The sequence below is a fragment of the Cuculus canorus genome, chromosome 15, assembly GCF_017976375.1.
Source record: "Cuculus canorus isolate bCucCan1 chromosome 15, bCucCan1.pri, whole genome shotgun sequence".
In the NCBI taxonomy this organism is placed as follows: domain Eukaryota; kingdom Metazoa; phylum Chordata; class Aves; order Cuculiformes; family Cuculidae; genus Cuculus; species Cuculus canorus.
In genome coordinates, this window is record NC_071415.1 from 848,679 (window position 1) to 864,155 (window position 15,477).

Consider the following 15,477-nt stretch of genomic DNA (forward strand, 5'->3'; position numbering starts at 1 on the left):
AGGGGCTCCAAGCCCCATCCAACCTGGCCTGGAACCCCTCCAGGGATGGGGCAGCCACCACTGCTCTGGGCAACCTGGGCCTGGCAGCGTGGCCGGGCGATGGGGCGTGGCCAATGGCGGGGCGTCTTCAAGAGCGGGGGGCGTGGCGTGGGGCAGAGGCTTGACCGAGTGATAGGGCGTGTCGTGCCATTCGGCGTGGTTTAAACAGGGGGCGTGGCCCAAAGTGAAGGGGCGGAGCCGACAGATGGGGTGTGACCAATCACTGGGCGTAATACAGGGCGGGGGGCGTGGCCAAGAGGCGGGGGCGCGGCTAAGCGATGGGGCGTAAACACGAGGCGTGGTCAAAAGGGAAGGGGGCGTGACCAAAGGGCGTGGTTTCGTGTCGGAGGCGTGTCCACGGGAAGTGGGCGTGGCCTCGGCCCGGGCGCGGCTGCTCTCGGCGCGGTTCGGTGCTATCGAAGCATCATGAACCGGTTCAAGGCATCCAAGTTCCGGCACACCGAGGCCCGGCTGCCCCGCAGGGAGGTGAGCGCCGCGGGGCGGTCCCATGCGGTACCGGGTAGAAGCGCGGCGGGGCGGGGGAGGGGGAGGGAAACGAGTCTCCTGCCGGTGCAGCCCCCCCAGCCGGTGCCGCTGGTCCCTGCTCCGGGCTGTACCCTGCGGCTGACAGGCAGGAGGCCCCCGCTTCTCCTTTCCTCAGCCTGGCGGGGTTCGCTCCCCGCACACCCGCCTGCCGCCCCGCTTCCGCAGGGAAAGAGAAACCGATGGGAACCGATGGTGCTGTGCCCCATCACCCTGCCTCCCTGCTGGAGAGCCCGGGCTCCATCACCCTGCCCTCCTGCTGCAGAGCCCGGGCTCCATCACCCTGCCCTCCTGCTGCAGAGCCCGGGCTCCATCACCCTGCCCTCCTGCTGCAGACCCTGAGCTCCGTCACCCTGTCCTCCCCCTGGAGAGCCCAGGCTCTGTCACCCTGTCGCCCCACTGTAAAGCCTGGGCTCTGTCACCCTGTCTGCCTCTTGTAAAGCCAAATACCCATCACCCTGCCCTCCTGATGGAGAGCCTGGGCTCCATCACCCTGCCCTCCCAGGCTCCGTCGCTCTGTGTTCCCACCACAAAGCCTGGTCTCCATCACGCTGTCCTCTTGCCACAGATCCCGAGCCCCCTCACCCTGCCCTCCCACTGCAGAGCTCTGTTGCTCTGTCGTGCCCAACTCCAACTTCTGACCCACCAATAACCATTCCCAGCCGCACTGATCCCAGGGATCCATCTCAGCCCATGAAGTGATACTGGTCAGGGGTGGGTTGTGCTGGGTGAGCCACACCGGGGTGCGTCACCGGGACGTGTAGCCCTTCCCAGAGGTCCCCAAGCTGCGCGCCCTTCTCGCAGTATCCCTGTGGCGGTGAGTGAGGCTGTAGGCGGGTGGTGGGATCCTGCCCAGAGGCTCCCAGCCCATGGGATGGAGAGGAGCTGCCATGGCTGGAGCAGGGTCCCTGTGTGGGGAAAGGACAGCTTGGCCAGTTGCGTGGGACTGGCTGCTCTGGTTACTGGTCATACTGGGATGGCATGCAGCTGTGGGAAGCCAGTACCCTTCGACATAGACCGTAGACGGGCTGAGAGAGTTGGGGTTGTTCAGCCTGGAGGAGAGAAGGCTCCCAGGAGATCTTAGAGTGACCTTCCAGTACCTGAAGGGGCTACAAGAAAGCTGGGGAGGGGCTGTTTACAAAGGCTTGGGGTGATAGGATGAGGGGCAATGGGTATAAACTGGAGAGGAACAGGTTTAGACTGGACGTGAGAAAGAATTTCTTCATTATCAGTGTGGTGAGGCCCTGGCCCAGGTTGCCCAGAGCAGTGGTGGCTGCCCCATCCCTGGAGGTGTTCAAGGCGGCGTTGGATGGGCCTTGGGAGGCTGATCCAGTGGGAGGTGTCCCTGCCCATCGCAGGGGAGTAGAACTGGATGGGCTTAATGTCCCTTCCAACACAAACTGTTCTACGATTCTATGATTCGGCCAGAAGTAGAGGGCTCAGGCTGGACAGGGGATGCTGTTAAATGTCATTGCGTCTGGCTACCTTTGGAAAGGATTTGGAGGCCCCTGGGTCCGCTAAAATTTTCTTATCTCAGTCCTTGGATGTTAGCACTCTCCTTCGCTATAACTTCACCGGCAAGCTGTCCTCACGCCAGGCTGGTTTGTCCTGTGCTCACCTCTGCAGGGCCGTCAAGCACCTAAAACATCCCCCATTCAGGAGGGGACATGGTGGCTCCTGGCCCGGAGCTCCTCGGTATCGCCAGCCTCGGTGCGTCTGCAGAGCAGGTGGTGGGTCACCAAATCTCACCCGATCGAGTGTTTGGCTGCGACCCTAGGGGTGCAGCAGAGCTGCTGCAGACAGCCGGCCTGGGAAGCGTGCGCTTCTGTGCTGTGTGGGTGCTGGGATGCCTGTCTGGAGCGGTGGTGGCATCTTCCAGGCAGGGACATCCCTGTTGCTGCTGTCCTAGTGTCGCTTCCTGTAGTGGGAAAGCTCTGTGGGATGCTGTGCTCTTGCCTCGCTGTGCGAGGAGGCATCTGCTCTGCCTCCAGCAGCCCACGCTGGGCTCAGCACATGGGAGGTGGCCTTTCTACAAGGCATTTCCCATCCAGGCATGAAATGTGTCCCTGAGAAGCGAGGCCACATCACCCAGCTCTGCGCGGCAGGAGGTGGGAGCTGGACACCTTGTCTCCAAAACCATCTCAGGTGTCACAGCAGGAAACACTGTGTCCCCGTGGAGCAGAGCAGCTTGTTTACAGAGGTGAAGGCAGATGCTTGACCAGGCCGGATCAGGAAGCGCAGTGTAAACAAGAAGGATCGCATCTTGTTTTGAGCCGGCAATGTGTGCTCACAGCCCAGAAGGCCAACCATATCCTGGGCTGCATCCAAAGCAGCGTGGCCAGCAGGGAGGGAGGGGATTCTGCCCCTCTATTCCTCTCTTGGGAGACCTCATCTGGAGTATTGTGTTCAGTTCTGGAATCCTCAACATAAGAAGGAGATGGAGCTTTTGGAACGGGTCCAGAGGAGCGCTATGAAGATGATCGGAGGGCTGGAGCACCTCCCATATGAGGACAGGCTGGGAGAGTTGGGGTTGTTCAGCCTGGAGAAGAGAAGGCTCTGAGTAGACCTTATAGCGACTTTCCAGTACCTGAAGGGGCTACAAGAAAGCTGTGGAGGGACTGTTCACAAAGGCTTGTGGTGGTAGGATGAGGGGGAACAGGGATAAACTGGAGGGGGGCAGATTTATACTGGACGTTAGGAAGAATTTCTTCCCCATGAGAGTGGTGAGGCCCTGGCCCAGGTTGTCCAGAGCAGTGGTGGCTGTGCCATCCCTGGAGGTGTTCAAGGCCAGGTTGGATGGGTCCTTGGGCAGCCTGACCCAGTGGGAGGTGTCCCTGCCCATGGCAGGGGGTTGGAAATGGGTGGGCTTTGAGGTCCCTTCCAACCCAAACTGTTCTATGATTCTATGATTCTATGGTCTGAGTCACTTTTCCTTATGCTTTACCAGGTGACCTGGCACACTATGGGAAGAATCACTTCCCTTAGGCCTCCCACTGCGTGCAGGGATGCTGCGGGGCTGGGATGGACCCGCTCTGCAAAACCTCGCTGCGTACCCCTGGGTGCTGAGGGCCAGATGTGGCTGGTGACCCCCTCACTGAGGGACCAGAGCCAGGCGATGGGGCGCAGATGGTGGGACCCTTCCTCCTGGGTCTCAGTCACGCTTTGGATCTGTTCCCCACTCCCACCTGCCGGGTGAGGGGGAGAGGAACCTCTCTTTGGCAGGAGAAGGGTTAACAGGTTTGCTATGGAGCAGGCTGCTGTGACAGGGACCAGAGGAAGTGCTGCAGGAACTGCTGCTCTCTGTCAGGCCCCAAAAGGAAGCTGTGCAACGAGAGGAAACTTGTGGCTTGGTCCTTTTTGGGCTGCATATGCAACTGCCTTCCCTGCAAAGGGCTGATTGTGGGGTGTCTGCCGCTCCGGACACCCGCTGCAGCTCCCCGCGATGCCAGTGGGTGCCGGTGGGCGCGGTGGCAGCTGTAAAACACCTGCCAAGGGTTGGACTTGGCCCTGGGCGTGCGAGGGAGCTCCTCGTTCCGATGGGCGCTTGAGGCAGGTGTCTGTGGCACCCAGAGCGGGTCCGGCTGATGCAGGGCACCCTGGTGCCCCCGGGTGCAGTGCTTGGCTGTGGGGTAGCAGTGGGAAACACTGGAAAACGGGAGTTCATTTTTGGAGTTCCTCATCTGTCCATGCGGGAAGCGTGCTGCCAGAGGTGTTTATCTGCCTTAGTCAGCCACGGCCCAACCTTGTGCTGCTTTGCACCCCAAGAGCCTTTGTCCCATTCCAAATTCCCCGACATCAGTTTATGACCAAGTCCTCTGAGCCCTTCCCACCGTGGCAGAGGTGGGATGATTTAGGGGAGAGGCAGAACTGGGATGCTCCTGGTCCCCATTTCTGCAAAGCTGGCCCCGGAGCCCCCAGTGGGGAGCACTGGGCAGCTGCGTTGCCATCACCCTCCAGGAGATGCTGTAAAGGAGCCTCCGACACAACTCTTTGGTGCTGGCAGCCTCCGGATAGTGCCAGGTCCATCTTCATGGGAGCTGAAAGTCTCTAGCGATGCCGTGCCGATGCTTCATTGCCTCCTCTGCACCCGTACGCTGGCCACGGCATCAGACCTCACCAAAACAGAGACATCTCCTGATGTGGGTTTTCCCTCTCCACCCCAGGCCTGGATCGGGGGTATCCGAGCAGGCTCCGTCGCCTCCTGTGCGAACCACGTGAAGGCCAGCAGCCGCTGGATCGCATTCAATGCTGAAGCGGCAGGTGAGACACAACAGAAGGGGTGTTGAGCATAGCTGGGAGTGATGGGATGGATTTGACTCTGTGGTCCCTGTGAGACTGGGTCAGCCCCACCGACCCCAGGAGGCACAAGGGCGAGTGGAGGAGGCTTTCCCTGAATTCCTCTAAAGGTGCTGATCAGGACGGAGAGGCAGAACTGGGATGGTCCTGGTCCCCATTCCTGCAAAGCTGGCCCTGGAGCCCCCACTGGGAAGCACTGGGCAGCTGCCTTGCCATCACCCTCCAGGAGATGCTGTAAAGGAGCCTCCAGCACAACTTTTTGGTGCTGGCAGCCTCCGGATAGTGCCAGGTCCATCTTCGTGGGAGCTGAGGATCTCTAGCGATGCTGTGCCGATGCTTCAGTGTGCTGACGGTCCCACACCTCTTGGCTCTCATTGCAGAGCTCGGTGGTACCCGCATGTCCTGGGCTGTGGGGTTCCTGGGAGCATCGTGGGGGCAATGGCCGGGCTGGTGACCTGCTCCTGTGTCCTCTCCGGCAGGTGTGCTGGGCATCGTGCCTCTGGAGGGCAAGGATGGAGGCAAGAGGACCGTGTCTCAGCTCTGCTGCCACTCAGGTGAGCTGGGTGCCTGCCAGCATCGATCCAGCTCGTTTCCAGCCTCCTCCACGCTCAGCACCAGGGCACCGAGAAGTCGGGTGTCACTGCCCGCCCCCCCAGGAGGCATTTGGCCCAGCGTGGGCTGTGCAGGGGGGCTCACAGGCTGCATCCCAGCCCCGGATGCCGTGTTGGACTGTCTCCCTGGGGAAGGGAGCTGCTGGAATCCCCAGGGCCCATCACCTGATGAGTCTCAGTTGCTTGCGAGGCTGAAGCTGACTGCAGCCATGCTGCCCACGTGGGCTCTGCCAGTCTGGGCTTTCGTTGAGGAGCCGAATTGATCCACGTCCCTTCATCTTTTATGCTGCAGGGAGGTTTGGACACGTAGCTCCTGCTCACGCTCTTCCTCTATTACACCCTTCCCTTGTTACTCATTGCGCAGCCTGAAGTTCCCAGTACACCCAGTGCCGGGCTGGCAGAGGAGCTGGGGATGGCATCACTGTGGGTGTACCTGGATCCAGTACTGGGAGAAACAGGCTGGACCAGTGGCTCTGTGGCTCTGAGCAGCCGTGATGTGGGCAGAGCGAGTGTTGCAGGGAAAGATATATGGGTATAAATGGAGAGGGAAGATATACGGGTATAAACTGGAGAGGGGCAGATTTCAACTGGACATTGGGAAGAATTTCTTCACCATGAGGGTGGTGAGACACTAGAACACGTTGCCCAGGGAAGTTGTGGCTGCCCCATCCCTGGAGGTGTTCAAGGCCAGGTTGGATGGGGCTTGGAGCCCCTGATCCAGTGGGAGGTGTCCCTGCCTGTGGCAGGGGGTGGAACTGGATGAGCTTTGAGGTCACTTTGAACCCTAACTGTTCTATGATTCTAAGAGGTGGCTGGCAGCATTGCCACTGGCACAGAAGCACACACCATGGAGGCGGGGGGCTCTGCCTCCTGCCCGGGCACAGGGTGGGAGTGGTGAGGAGCTCAGGGTGCCCCTCTCGTGGTGCTGGAGCAGCCGTGCCGGCATGGGAGGCTCTGACCACCCATTTCCCAAAAACGACACCAAAGCAGCAAGACAGGAGCCAGTCCTGGTGCCACCTTCCTGCCTGTGGTGCCTTGGCATCGCTGCAGGACTGCACAGCGTGCCCGGCCTCTGCTGCCTCTGCTCGGCTCCATCGCTGCCCCGTGGCACAGGGCTGGGCAATGCCTCCAAAGTAGGGATTTTCCTCTCCTCCCAGGGCAAGTGCAGCAGTGCGAGCTTCTCGCTTTTCCTGCCTCCCGGGCCTGTCTCTTCACAGCCTCCTGGAAGCGGAAAAGTACTCAGTGACCTACTTTTCCGAGCATGCCAAATGCATCCGAGAGGCTGCTGCTGACGGTGCCAGCCTTTCTCCCGCAGGGCGCTGCTGCCGGAGCTGCGAGGAGCATCCCTGCCGCCGGCGTGCTAAGCTGGGGCGTTACAAAGGGAGCCTTGTTACCAGCATGGCCCCAGCTGGCCGCGGCCTCGCTCGCTGGCATGCAGTCCGGCACAGACGCCCTTGTGCTGTTTGTGCTTCTCCCTGTGCCTCCCGGGGATGCCTGTCCTGAAATCATTGCCAAACCTGTGTGGCGGTGGGATAGACAGGGAGATGTGATTGCGTGGTGTTACCATTCAGGGCTCCTGTCCTCCCAGGAAGGGGATATAGGGGTGCAAGACCCTGACGGACAGTGTCGAGGGGCTCAGGCTCTCACAGCAAAGTTGAGCTGCTCCAAAACCCCTCGGTGGGGCTGGATCTGACCCCACTGCCCATGCCTGTGAGTGTGAAAAGGGGCTGGGGAAGGGCGAAGGTGGGCAGATGCTGTCTGCAGGGGTAAGGCGAGGACAAACCTCTGCCCTTCTCCTTTCAGATGTGGTGACGGACTTTGACTTCTCGCCCTTTGATCAGCTCCTGCTGGCTACAGGCTCTGCTGATGAGACGGTGAGTGCACGGTGCCACAGTCCCAAGGGGACACTCACCTGGTGTCCTCCAGCGTGGGGGATTCACCGTAGAGCCTGGGGAGATGGAGCCGGAGTGATGGAATACGAGGAGCCTGGGGAGGAGAATGCCAGCCGTGGGGAGCAGTGTGGGATGTCCTCAGGTTGTAGGGGACAGGGCAGATGGTATCAACCAGGGATCAGCCCTCTACCATCTGGAATCCCTGCAGCTCTGATCCCACTGAGCTGCGATGAGGGGTTGCCTGGTATCCTTGGGGATCAAAGCCTGGAAAAGCAGCAAGCTGGGCTCTGGTTCAGCTGACACTCCTCCCTGGGGCTGCAGGTGAAGGTGTGGCGCTTGCCTGAGAGCGGACAGGACATACCCAGCAGCGCGGGGCTGACCCTGGGGCCTGGGGGGGCCCCGCTGGACGTGCTGCAGTTCCACCCCACGGCGGATGGCGTCCTGGCCAGTGGCGCAGGGAAGCGAGTCACCATCTGGGACCTGGAGCAGCAGCAGCCGCTCACAGGTAGGCATGACCTCCTGCCCATGGTGCGTTATCTCCGTCTTGCTGGTGCTTGGGATCAAGCAACGGGCTTGAGTCTGGACCTCAGTGTCACCAAACAGCCAGCACGGGTGGATTTGGGAGCACCACAGCCCCTCGTGTGTGTGCACAGCCTTCCCTGCGCCCCTCTAGGCTGGTGTAAAAGGCTCCTGTACTGCCCAGGGTGGCTGTAGCAGCTTTGCTGGGGATCCCCTGGGGTGACAGGTCCCTCCCCTGTGTGTCCCCGTGCGTGGGCACCGTGGGCTGTGGGTGACCAGCTTTGCCCAGACCTCACTAACCTGACAGGGTGAGGAGGTTGGGAGGCAGCCCCGTGGCGTTCCCAGGGCTCTGGCCCTTCGTATGGAGTGGCCAGCGGTGCAGGAATGCTCCCTGCATGGGCACGGGAGCATCCCAGTGGGTCCTGGCCCGACTCTGGCTGCCACCAGCCCTTCAGAAAGGCTGGATCATTCCTGGGAAGCTCTCCGGTGCTCACGGATGGGAGAACGATGGCTCCTGCCTCATCTGCGGCAGGGACCCTGCTTGATCCCTGCTTTCCTCCCCAGCCCTGGACTCGCACGGTGACCAGCTGCAGAGCCTGGCCTGGAAGCGAGACGGCCGCCTTGTCGGCACCTCCTGCAAGGTGAGCGGCTCGCACGGGCGACCTCCGTGTGCCACGCCACGGCCGGGCTGCCTGCCAGCAGCACCGCACTCCCGGGGGGCACCCGCTGACCCCGTTTTGGGGAGAGATGGGCAGAAATGGGGTCAGTGAGCTGAGGAGCATGGGAGCACTAGATGGCGCCTACCGCTCGCTGCCTGCGCGCTGCTGGACACGCCAGGGTGCAGCGTGTGCGCATGACTTGCGTGGAGGCCATGCGTGCAAGCTTTGCCTGGAAGCTAAGTGTGCAAGCCTTGTGTGGAGGCCACGTGTGCAAGCCGTGCATGGAGGCCAAGCACACAGACCCTGCATGGAGGCCACGTGTGCAAGCCGTGCATGGAGGCCAAGCACACAGACCCTGCATGGAGGCCATGTGTGCAAGCCGTGCATGGAGGCCAAGCACACAGATCCTGTGTGGAGGCCAAGTGTGCAAGCCCTGCATGGAGGCCACGTGCACAGACCCTGTGTGGAGGCCAAGTGTGCAAGCTGTGCATGGAGGCCATGCGCACAGACCCTGTGTGGAGGCCAAGTGTGCAAGCTGTGCATGGAGGCCAAGCGCACAGACCTCACGTGGAGGCCAAACGTGTAAGCCCTGCATGGAGGCCAAGCACACAGACCCTGCGTGGAGGCCAAGCATGCAAGCCTTGCCTGGAGCAGTTGGAGCCCTGTACAAAGCACATGGGCTGAGCGAGTGGCTGGAGCCCCATACCAAGCGCCAGGCTGAACACAGAGGCTCAGACCCCGAGCTGTGCCGTGGGGGTGCGGGTCAGTCCCCGAGGCTCCCAGCACGCTGCCGTGCTGTGGGAACATAGCCGGCATGCTGTGTGCTCCCCACATGGCACTGGGGGACCTCCTTGCTGCCTCTGCGTCCCAGCCAGCCATGTCCCAGGGGATCCCTTGCCCCGTTTGGCTGTGGGGTGCCAAGCAGGAGAGAACCCGCTCCCCTCCTTACTGGATACTGGGGAACACTGATGGGATAGTGTCAAAGTGTCGGGCTCCAGCCCTGTCTCTACATTGGATTCTTCCCGCTCCTCTGGGAGCAGTTTGGAGGGTGCTGGGATCTGGGGTGCCCCTGTGCGCGATGTGGGGCAGGACCAGACCACACTGTGCAAGCCGTGCGCAGGAGTAGGCACTGCAAGCAGGAGAGTGATGGGCTGGAAGGAGGGGGTCGCTCACTCCAGCCTTCTGCCTTACACGGCCTGACATCCCACTGGCCTCAGGGTCCTTCACCCTCCTCTGTTTTTGTTTTTTTTGTCTCAACAGGACAAGAAACTGCGAATCTTTGACCCACGAGCCAGCCCAGCTGCCTCCCAGGTACTGTCTCTCCCGGGTGTGCTGGGTGAGGTGGCGCAGCCCTGCCTGACCGCGGTGCTCGCTGTGGGGCCCCAAACTGCCCCAGCTTGGGAAGAGGCAACGTGATAGTACAGGCTGAGGGCAGGGGAAACGGGCAGCCTCCTCCTCGGCCCTGGTGGGGTTCGGCACAGGGCACCCCTGCCCTCCTGCCAAGTCCAGCGAGCTCCTCCAGTGCACCAGCAGCGATCCCAAACCCCGTGGGCGCGCGGGCTGCAGTGGGGCTGCGAGCGCCTGGGCTCTGTGCCGGCCGTGTGGGAGCTGAGCGAGAGGCTCTTGGGGATGAGGACCTGCCAAGGGTGAGGGCTGGGCAGCTGGATCCGCACAGCTCAGCAAATAACAACGATTAGGAAATAAGTAGAGGACTTAAGCCTTGACGTCGAGTTTAAACAGCCTCTTATTAGAGGTTTCCTGTGGCTCGGGGGCTCTGGCTGCTGGCAGCCACTATCCCTGGCTGCAGTAGGGGCTGGAAGCCTTTGGGAGGGGAGGGATGCAATGGAGAGCAGGGTGAAATGGCCACAGCGGGCTCTGCTGCTCCTTGTGCCTCTCTACACGTGCCTGTGGGCTCTGGGAGACGATGATCTCCAGTGTTGGTGCTTGGGCACCAACCAGAGGGAGCTCATATTCCGGTGCTGTGCTGCGCCAGGACTCTCCTGCCGTTGGCTGCTGAGCTCCCACAAGGTCCCTGGGTGCTTTCTGCAGGTAGGAGCAGTGCCCTGACCCTCCAGCCAGCCTCATAAACACACCACCACAATGTGTAAATATAAATCCAGCGCTTCCACGTGCAAGCAAGCCAGGGCAAAGTGCTGAAGTGGCCCCTGTGACGCTCCCCTGCTCCGGGTGACACTTGGTGTGGCTGGAAAGTACCAGTCTGCTCCCAGTTTCATCCTACGCCTGTTCACCGACAGCCCCAGGCGCTCTCCCCTCCCTGCCTGCCCCTCGCTTCTCCCCGGCCAGACCTGTCGGCTGTATCGTGGTGTTTTGGCGAAGCTGTGAGCGCGATGGGCTGCAGCCAAGCCTCCTGGGGAGGGTGGACTCTGTCTTGCTGAGCTATTAAAAATAACCTGTGAATGATGGTGGCCGTTCAAAGCAGGCAGCTCGCTTCCCTCCGCTGCTGTCTGATCCAGCCGGGGGCCAGCGCTCAAGGGTTTGCCAAGAGAAATATGCACCTTCACTGCCGCGGCCAAGCGCTGCCGCGCCACAGCCCAAACCCCGACCGGCTGAGAAATGATGAAGATGTTTAGTCTTGGAGAAGTACTGTGCTGAAGGGGAAAACTTTAAAATGCCATAAATCCTCTGGAAGTTTGTACAGGGCTTGCTTAGCCAAGAGGAATAACACTCCTGTGTTTTGTTTTTTCTCTTTTCCCCTTGCTGGAGGGCTGGGTTAGTTGGAAAGGCTCCTTCTCCCCCAGCGCCAGTGCGGTTACGAAACCGGGTGATGCCGGGGCCGCCGTGCGGTGCCAGCACCTCCCAACTTTGAAGTCACCTGTTTTTTTTTGCAGCGGTGAGCGAGGTGAGCAGCGTGATGGGTTTTCCAGCTGGGCTGGCCCCTCTGGCACTGCGGGCTGGGTTTCATCCGCAGCAGGCGAAGGGCTCTGCCGCCGGCTCACCCTGTTCCCTTTGCGGCACGCGGTGCCGAAGCCGACCTCGGCAGAGGGCTGCTCCTCTGGCTGGGTTTCTTAATTTGCCAAGCCTGCCTTATTAAACCATTCCTTTTCAGAGCAGGGGAAAAGGATGAGAAGGAGCTAAAAGAAGAGGCTCGGGAGCAGGGAGGAGGGATTGCTGTGCCACGGTGCTCTCGGGTCTTGCAGATGCTGCACGCACGGGGCTGGGGATGAAGGATGGATGTGAGGAGGGTGCGATGTCTGCCTGGCAGGCTGCCCGCACCCCACATCCGTGCCCTCGAGGAGGGGATGCCCCCCCCCCCATTTGGTCGGCTATGTTCGTCACAGCTATTTTGAGTGCATCCCAACAGCGGGCAGGAGCGTGTGACACAGCGAGAGCAGCATGAGCAGGGTCTGAGTGACCCCGGTGTGCCTGGGACACACCCAGGGCCACCATCTCCCTTAGGAGAGCAGTGGCCTTATCCTGCTGGACCCCCAGCCCCTCATTGCTGTGTCTGGCCTGGAGCAGGGAGCTACAGCTGCAGCAACCCTTTTGAGAGCATTAGGGCAGCGCTTGCACCCTGCTGCTGCTCAACATGGAATCATAGAATCATAAAATAGTTTGGTTTGGAAGGGACCTTAAAGCTCATCCAGTTCCACCCTCTGCCATGGGCAGGGACACATCCAACTGGATCAGGGGCTCCAAACCCCATCCAACCTGGCCTTGAACACCTCCAGGGATGGGGCAGCCACAAGTTCGCTGTTCCAGGGCCTCACCACTGTCATGGTGAAAAAATTCTTCTTAATGTCTAGACTTAAATCTGCCCCTCTCCAGTTTATCCCCATTGCCCCTCATCCTATCACCTTTGTGAACAGCCCCTCCTCAGCTTTCCTGCAGCCCCTTCAGGTACTGGAAGGTCACTCTAAGGTCTTCTCAGAGCCTTCTCTTCTCCAGGCTGAACAATCCCAACTCTCAGCCTGTCCTCGTACGGGAGGTGCTCCAGCCCTCGGATCATCCTTGTAGTCTCCTCTGGGCCCGTTCCAACAGCTCCATATCCTTCTTATGTTGAGGATTCCAGAACTGGACACAGTACTCCAGATGAGGTCTCAGCTTGCCTTCTTGGGGTCCCTAAACTGGCAGTGGAGATGCCAGGGCCACCCCTTTACAGGTCCTGCTGTGCCTCCCCCTGCCAGAGTGGGGCTGGGTCAGAGTACTGCTGTCCTGGAGTGGTCCCATGAGTCCCATCCTCTGCCTCTTCCCCACCAAGGCCACACTGCCTTGGTGGTCACCTTCTTGCCTTGACCTTCTTGTTGGAAGCGAGTCACATCCTCTCCCTCATGGCTTCATCTCTGCCGTGGCTCAGCATTCCTCCCGCTCTCGCCCATCCCGTGCTGCTTGGGCAAACCCCACAAAAACACCCTCCCACCTGCCCTTGGAACGTGCCCTTGGGGTGCATCGTGCACCAACCACGGCCCTTCAGGTGTGAGGGGACGGAGCTGGGGCACAGGGTGCTGGGTTGGTGCCCGTACCTCAGCTGACACCGCAGAGGGCTCACCAGGACCAGTGCAGGTCGGCATTTTGGGTATGGTGGAGGGCACTAAGGTGGCATCTCTGCTTGCTTGCTGCCCCAGCCGCTGGGTTCTGCAGACCCTGCGTCCCTGTGGTTGGCAGGAGCAGGATGGGGACGCAGCACCCTGGCTGCATGCATGAGCCGGGGTCTTCCCTGCCCTCTAAAGCAGCGCTTTGCGAAGTGGGATGCATACGGCAACCCATGGGGGAGCAGGGGGGAAATATGAGACCTTTGGCTGTACGTGCATATTGTTTATCCATCAATCTCTACACATCTCCTGGGGGTGCAACCCCCACAATGTCTGCTGGCGGGGGTGTGCGACCAAAACTTCTTGGAGATGCTGCTGGGAAGAGGAGAGGTGGCTCCTGGGGGCAGAAAGCTGCTACGTGGTAGGGATTTGTCTCACACCATGTGGCCGGTGTGGTCGCACGTGAGCCTGTGCCCCGGTTTGGCACAGCATCGCTCTGGGCTGGTGGCACGCGGAGCCGAAGGGCCACATCCTGCCCCCGCACGCTGCACATCTGGCCAGCACCTGGCTCCCAGTTTGGAGTCAGAGTGAGCGATGCCGGTGCTGGGGCTGCTGCTGAGCGTGGCCAGTGTGGGATGGAGAGGAGCCGGCTTTGTTCTCATGAGAAACTTCCCCCGCCAGCGTTTCGGCAGGACCGGGGGTGAGGGAACGGCCGCGTGCCGGGCAAGCGCACGCTCCTGCTCACCTTTTAATGAGCTCTCTTTTAATGAGTGGGACTGAGGCTCAGGGCGCCTGGGGACAGCTGGAAGGATGTCCCCATGGGTTTATCCCCACCGTGGTTGTCCCCCCACCTCGTGGGCCAAGCCGAGGGCAGAGCTTGGTGCCTCGGAGCACTCGCAGCCCTCCAAGCACAGCTGGGGTGGGGCAGGACGGTGCTGTCCCCCCCATGACCCCACGGTGGGAGAGGGACTCCAGGCCCTTACTGAAATCGTGGCCACCATCCCATGGGCCACATCAGCCTCTGCTACGGTGGGAGAGAACCTCCATGGGCAGCGTGGCTGTGGTGGCAGGGCGGTGCCGCGGCGAGGTGGAGGAACAGGCTGGGGTGACCCGGCTGTGCCCACGGCCAGGCCCCCACGGTCCCCAGTGTGTCTCCTTTGCCCAGGACCTGGCTGTCAGCGCGGGGCCGGCTGTGGACCACTTGCCAGGGGAAGGAGCATCAAGACACAGTGACTTTTAGCCTTCCTTCCGCCCACCCCATCAGCGCGGGATCCCACGCTGGGGTCACCCCGGGGGTACCTGACTCCCAGCCTCGGCAGCGGCTTCCTCCGGGCTGGGGGAAGGTCCACAGCATCCCACATTCCCAAGGAGACCGTGGGAAGCTTTGAAAAAGTTGGCCTGGCTCTGGGCTGCCTATTTATAGCACCGCACGCTCAGTGCTCTCATGCTTGTGTTCCCCAGCGTAGCTGCACGGGACTGTTTATATTTCCTCTGCTCTGCTTCCCCCTCGGACGTCCTTCACTGGAATGCCGCTTGGTATTGCAGACATGGGGAAGTCGAGGAGGATTCGGGATGAGCCGGGACCATTGTGAGGGATGTGAGGGCACCGGCTCGCCCTTGCACCCTTCTGTCTCCCTGGGTATAGCCTCGCCGGCTTGGCCGTGTGCAAGCATGAGGGCATGGGTTGATGCCTTGCTTTCCCAGGGCTGGGGCTCTGGCATGGAGCTTGCTGCCTGAACCAGGGCACCCATCCTTCGTAGTCAAGTAGGCAAAGATGTTTTGGGGATTTAAGAATAGCCTCATAGCGCTGGTGGCTGCAAGAAGAGATGAGATGTGGGAGAGGAGGGATGAGTGCTGCAGGCTGCCCTGCCCACCTGGCCCCACGCCGGAACGTTCCTGCCGAGGTGGGAGCCTCTGCAGCCATGGGGGCTGTTCTGGTGGGCGCCCACTCGCTGTCCTGCCTTTGCTGGGCCAGGAGCATCCTCCGGCACGTTTCCAGAGGGGCTGGATGGAGGCAGGGCGCTGTGCTGGATGTGGGGTTTGAGAGGCAGAGCCTGCACAGCGGTGGTGGTGCCAGGCCAGAAGGCAGCATGGGCGGGAGGAGGCTCACCCCACTCACTGACATCCCACACCGTGCAGGGGACAGTGGTGGCAGCGTGACGGCTGCTGGAGCATCGCTGCTGTCACGTCCAGTGGCTGCGCTTCCTTGGGGTGGGATGCAGCTCAGGCTCTTGGAGCAGAGACCAGGAGCTGGGCTGGCCTGGGAGAGGCTGCTCTGCACTCCTGGCCACCTTCGGAGTAACTGGGATTTGGCAAGGAAGGGAGATCCCTCACATTCTTGTGCCGGGAGGAGGATGCGGCATCGTGGTTAACCCCCTCAGCTCTGGAGGAAGCCATTCCTCCTACGCCCACCACCTCGTGGGCTTTG

The 15,477-nt window shown here is 61.1% G+C and overlaps 1 protein-coding gene across 2 annotated transcripts in view; it reads left to right on the top strand.

The window, feature by feature from the left end:
• The first annotated feature begins 368 nt into the window (after nt 1-368).
• CORO7 (coronin 7) overlaps nt 369-15,477 on the top strand; it is a 42,152-nt gene continuing 27,043 nt past the window's right edge. Inside the window, exons 1-7 of one of the 2 annotated variants that reach the window (XM_054080182.1) lie at nt 369-525; nt 4,746-4,842; nt 5,358-5,432; nt 7,293-7,363; nt 7,703-7,886; nt 8,465-8,541; nt 9,820-9,870. In XM_054080182.1, the coding sequence (XP_053936157.1) occupies nt 466-525; nt 4,746-4,842; nt 5,358-5,432; nt 7,293-7,363; nt 7,703-7,886; nt 8,465-8,541; nt 9,820-9,870 (615 nt within the window). In that variant the 5' untranslated portion in view covers nt 369-465. Of the gene's footprint in view, nt 526-4,745; nt 4,843-5,357; nt 5,433-7,292; nt 7,364-7,702; nt 7,887-8,464; nt 8,542-9,819; nt 9,871-15,477 lie in introns of those variants that run through there. The other variant, XM_054080183.1, reaches the window with a different exon arrangement.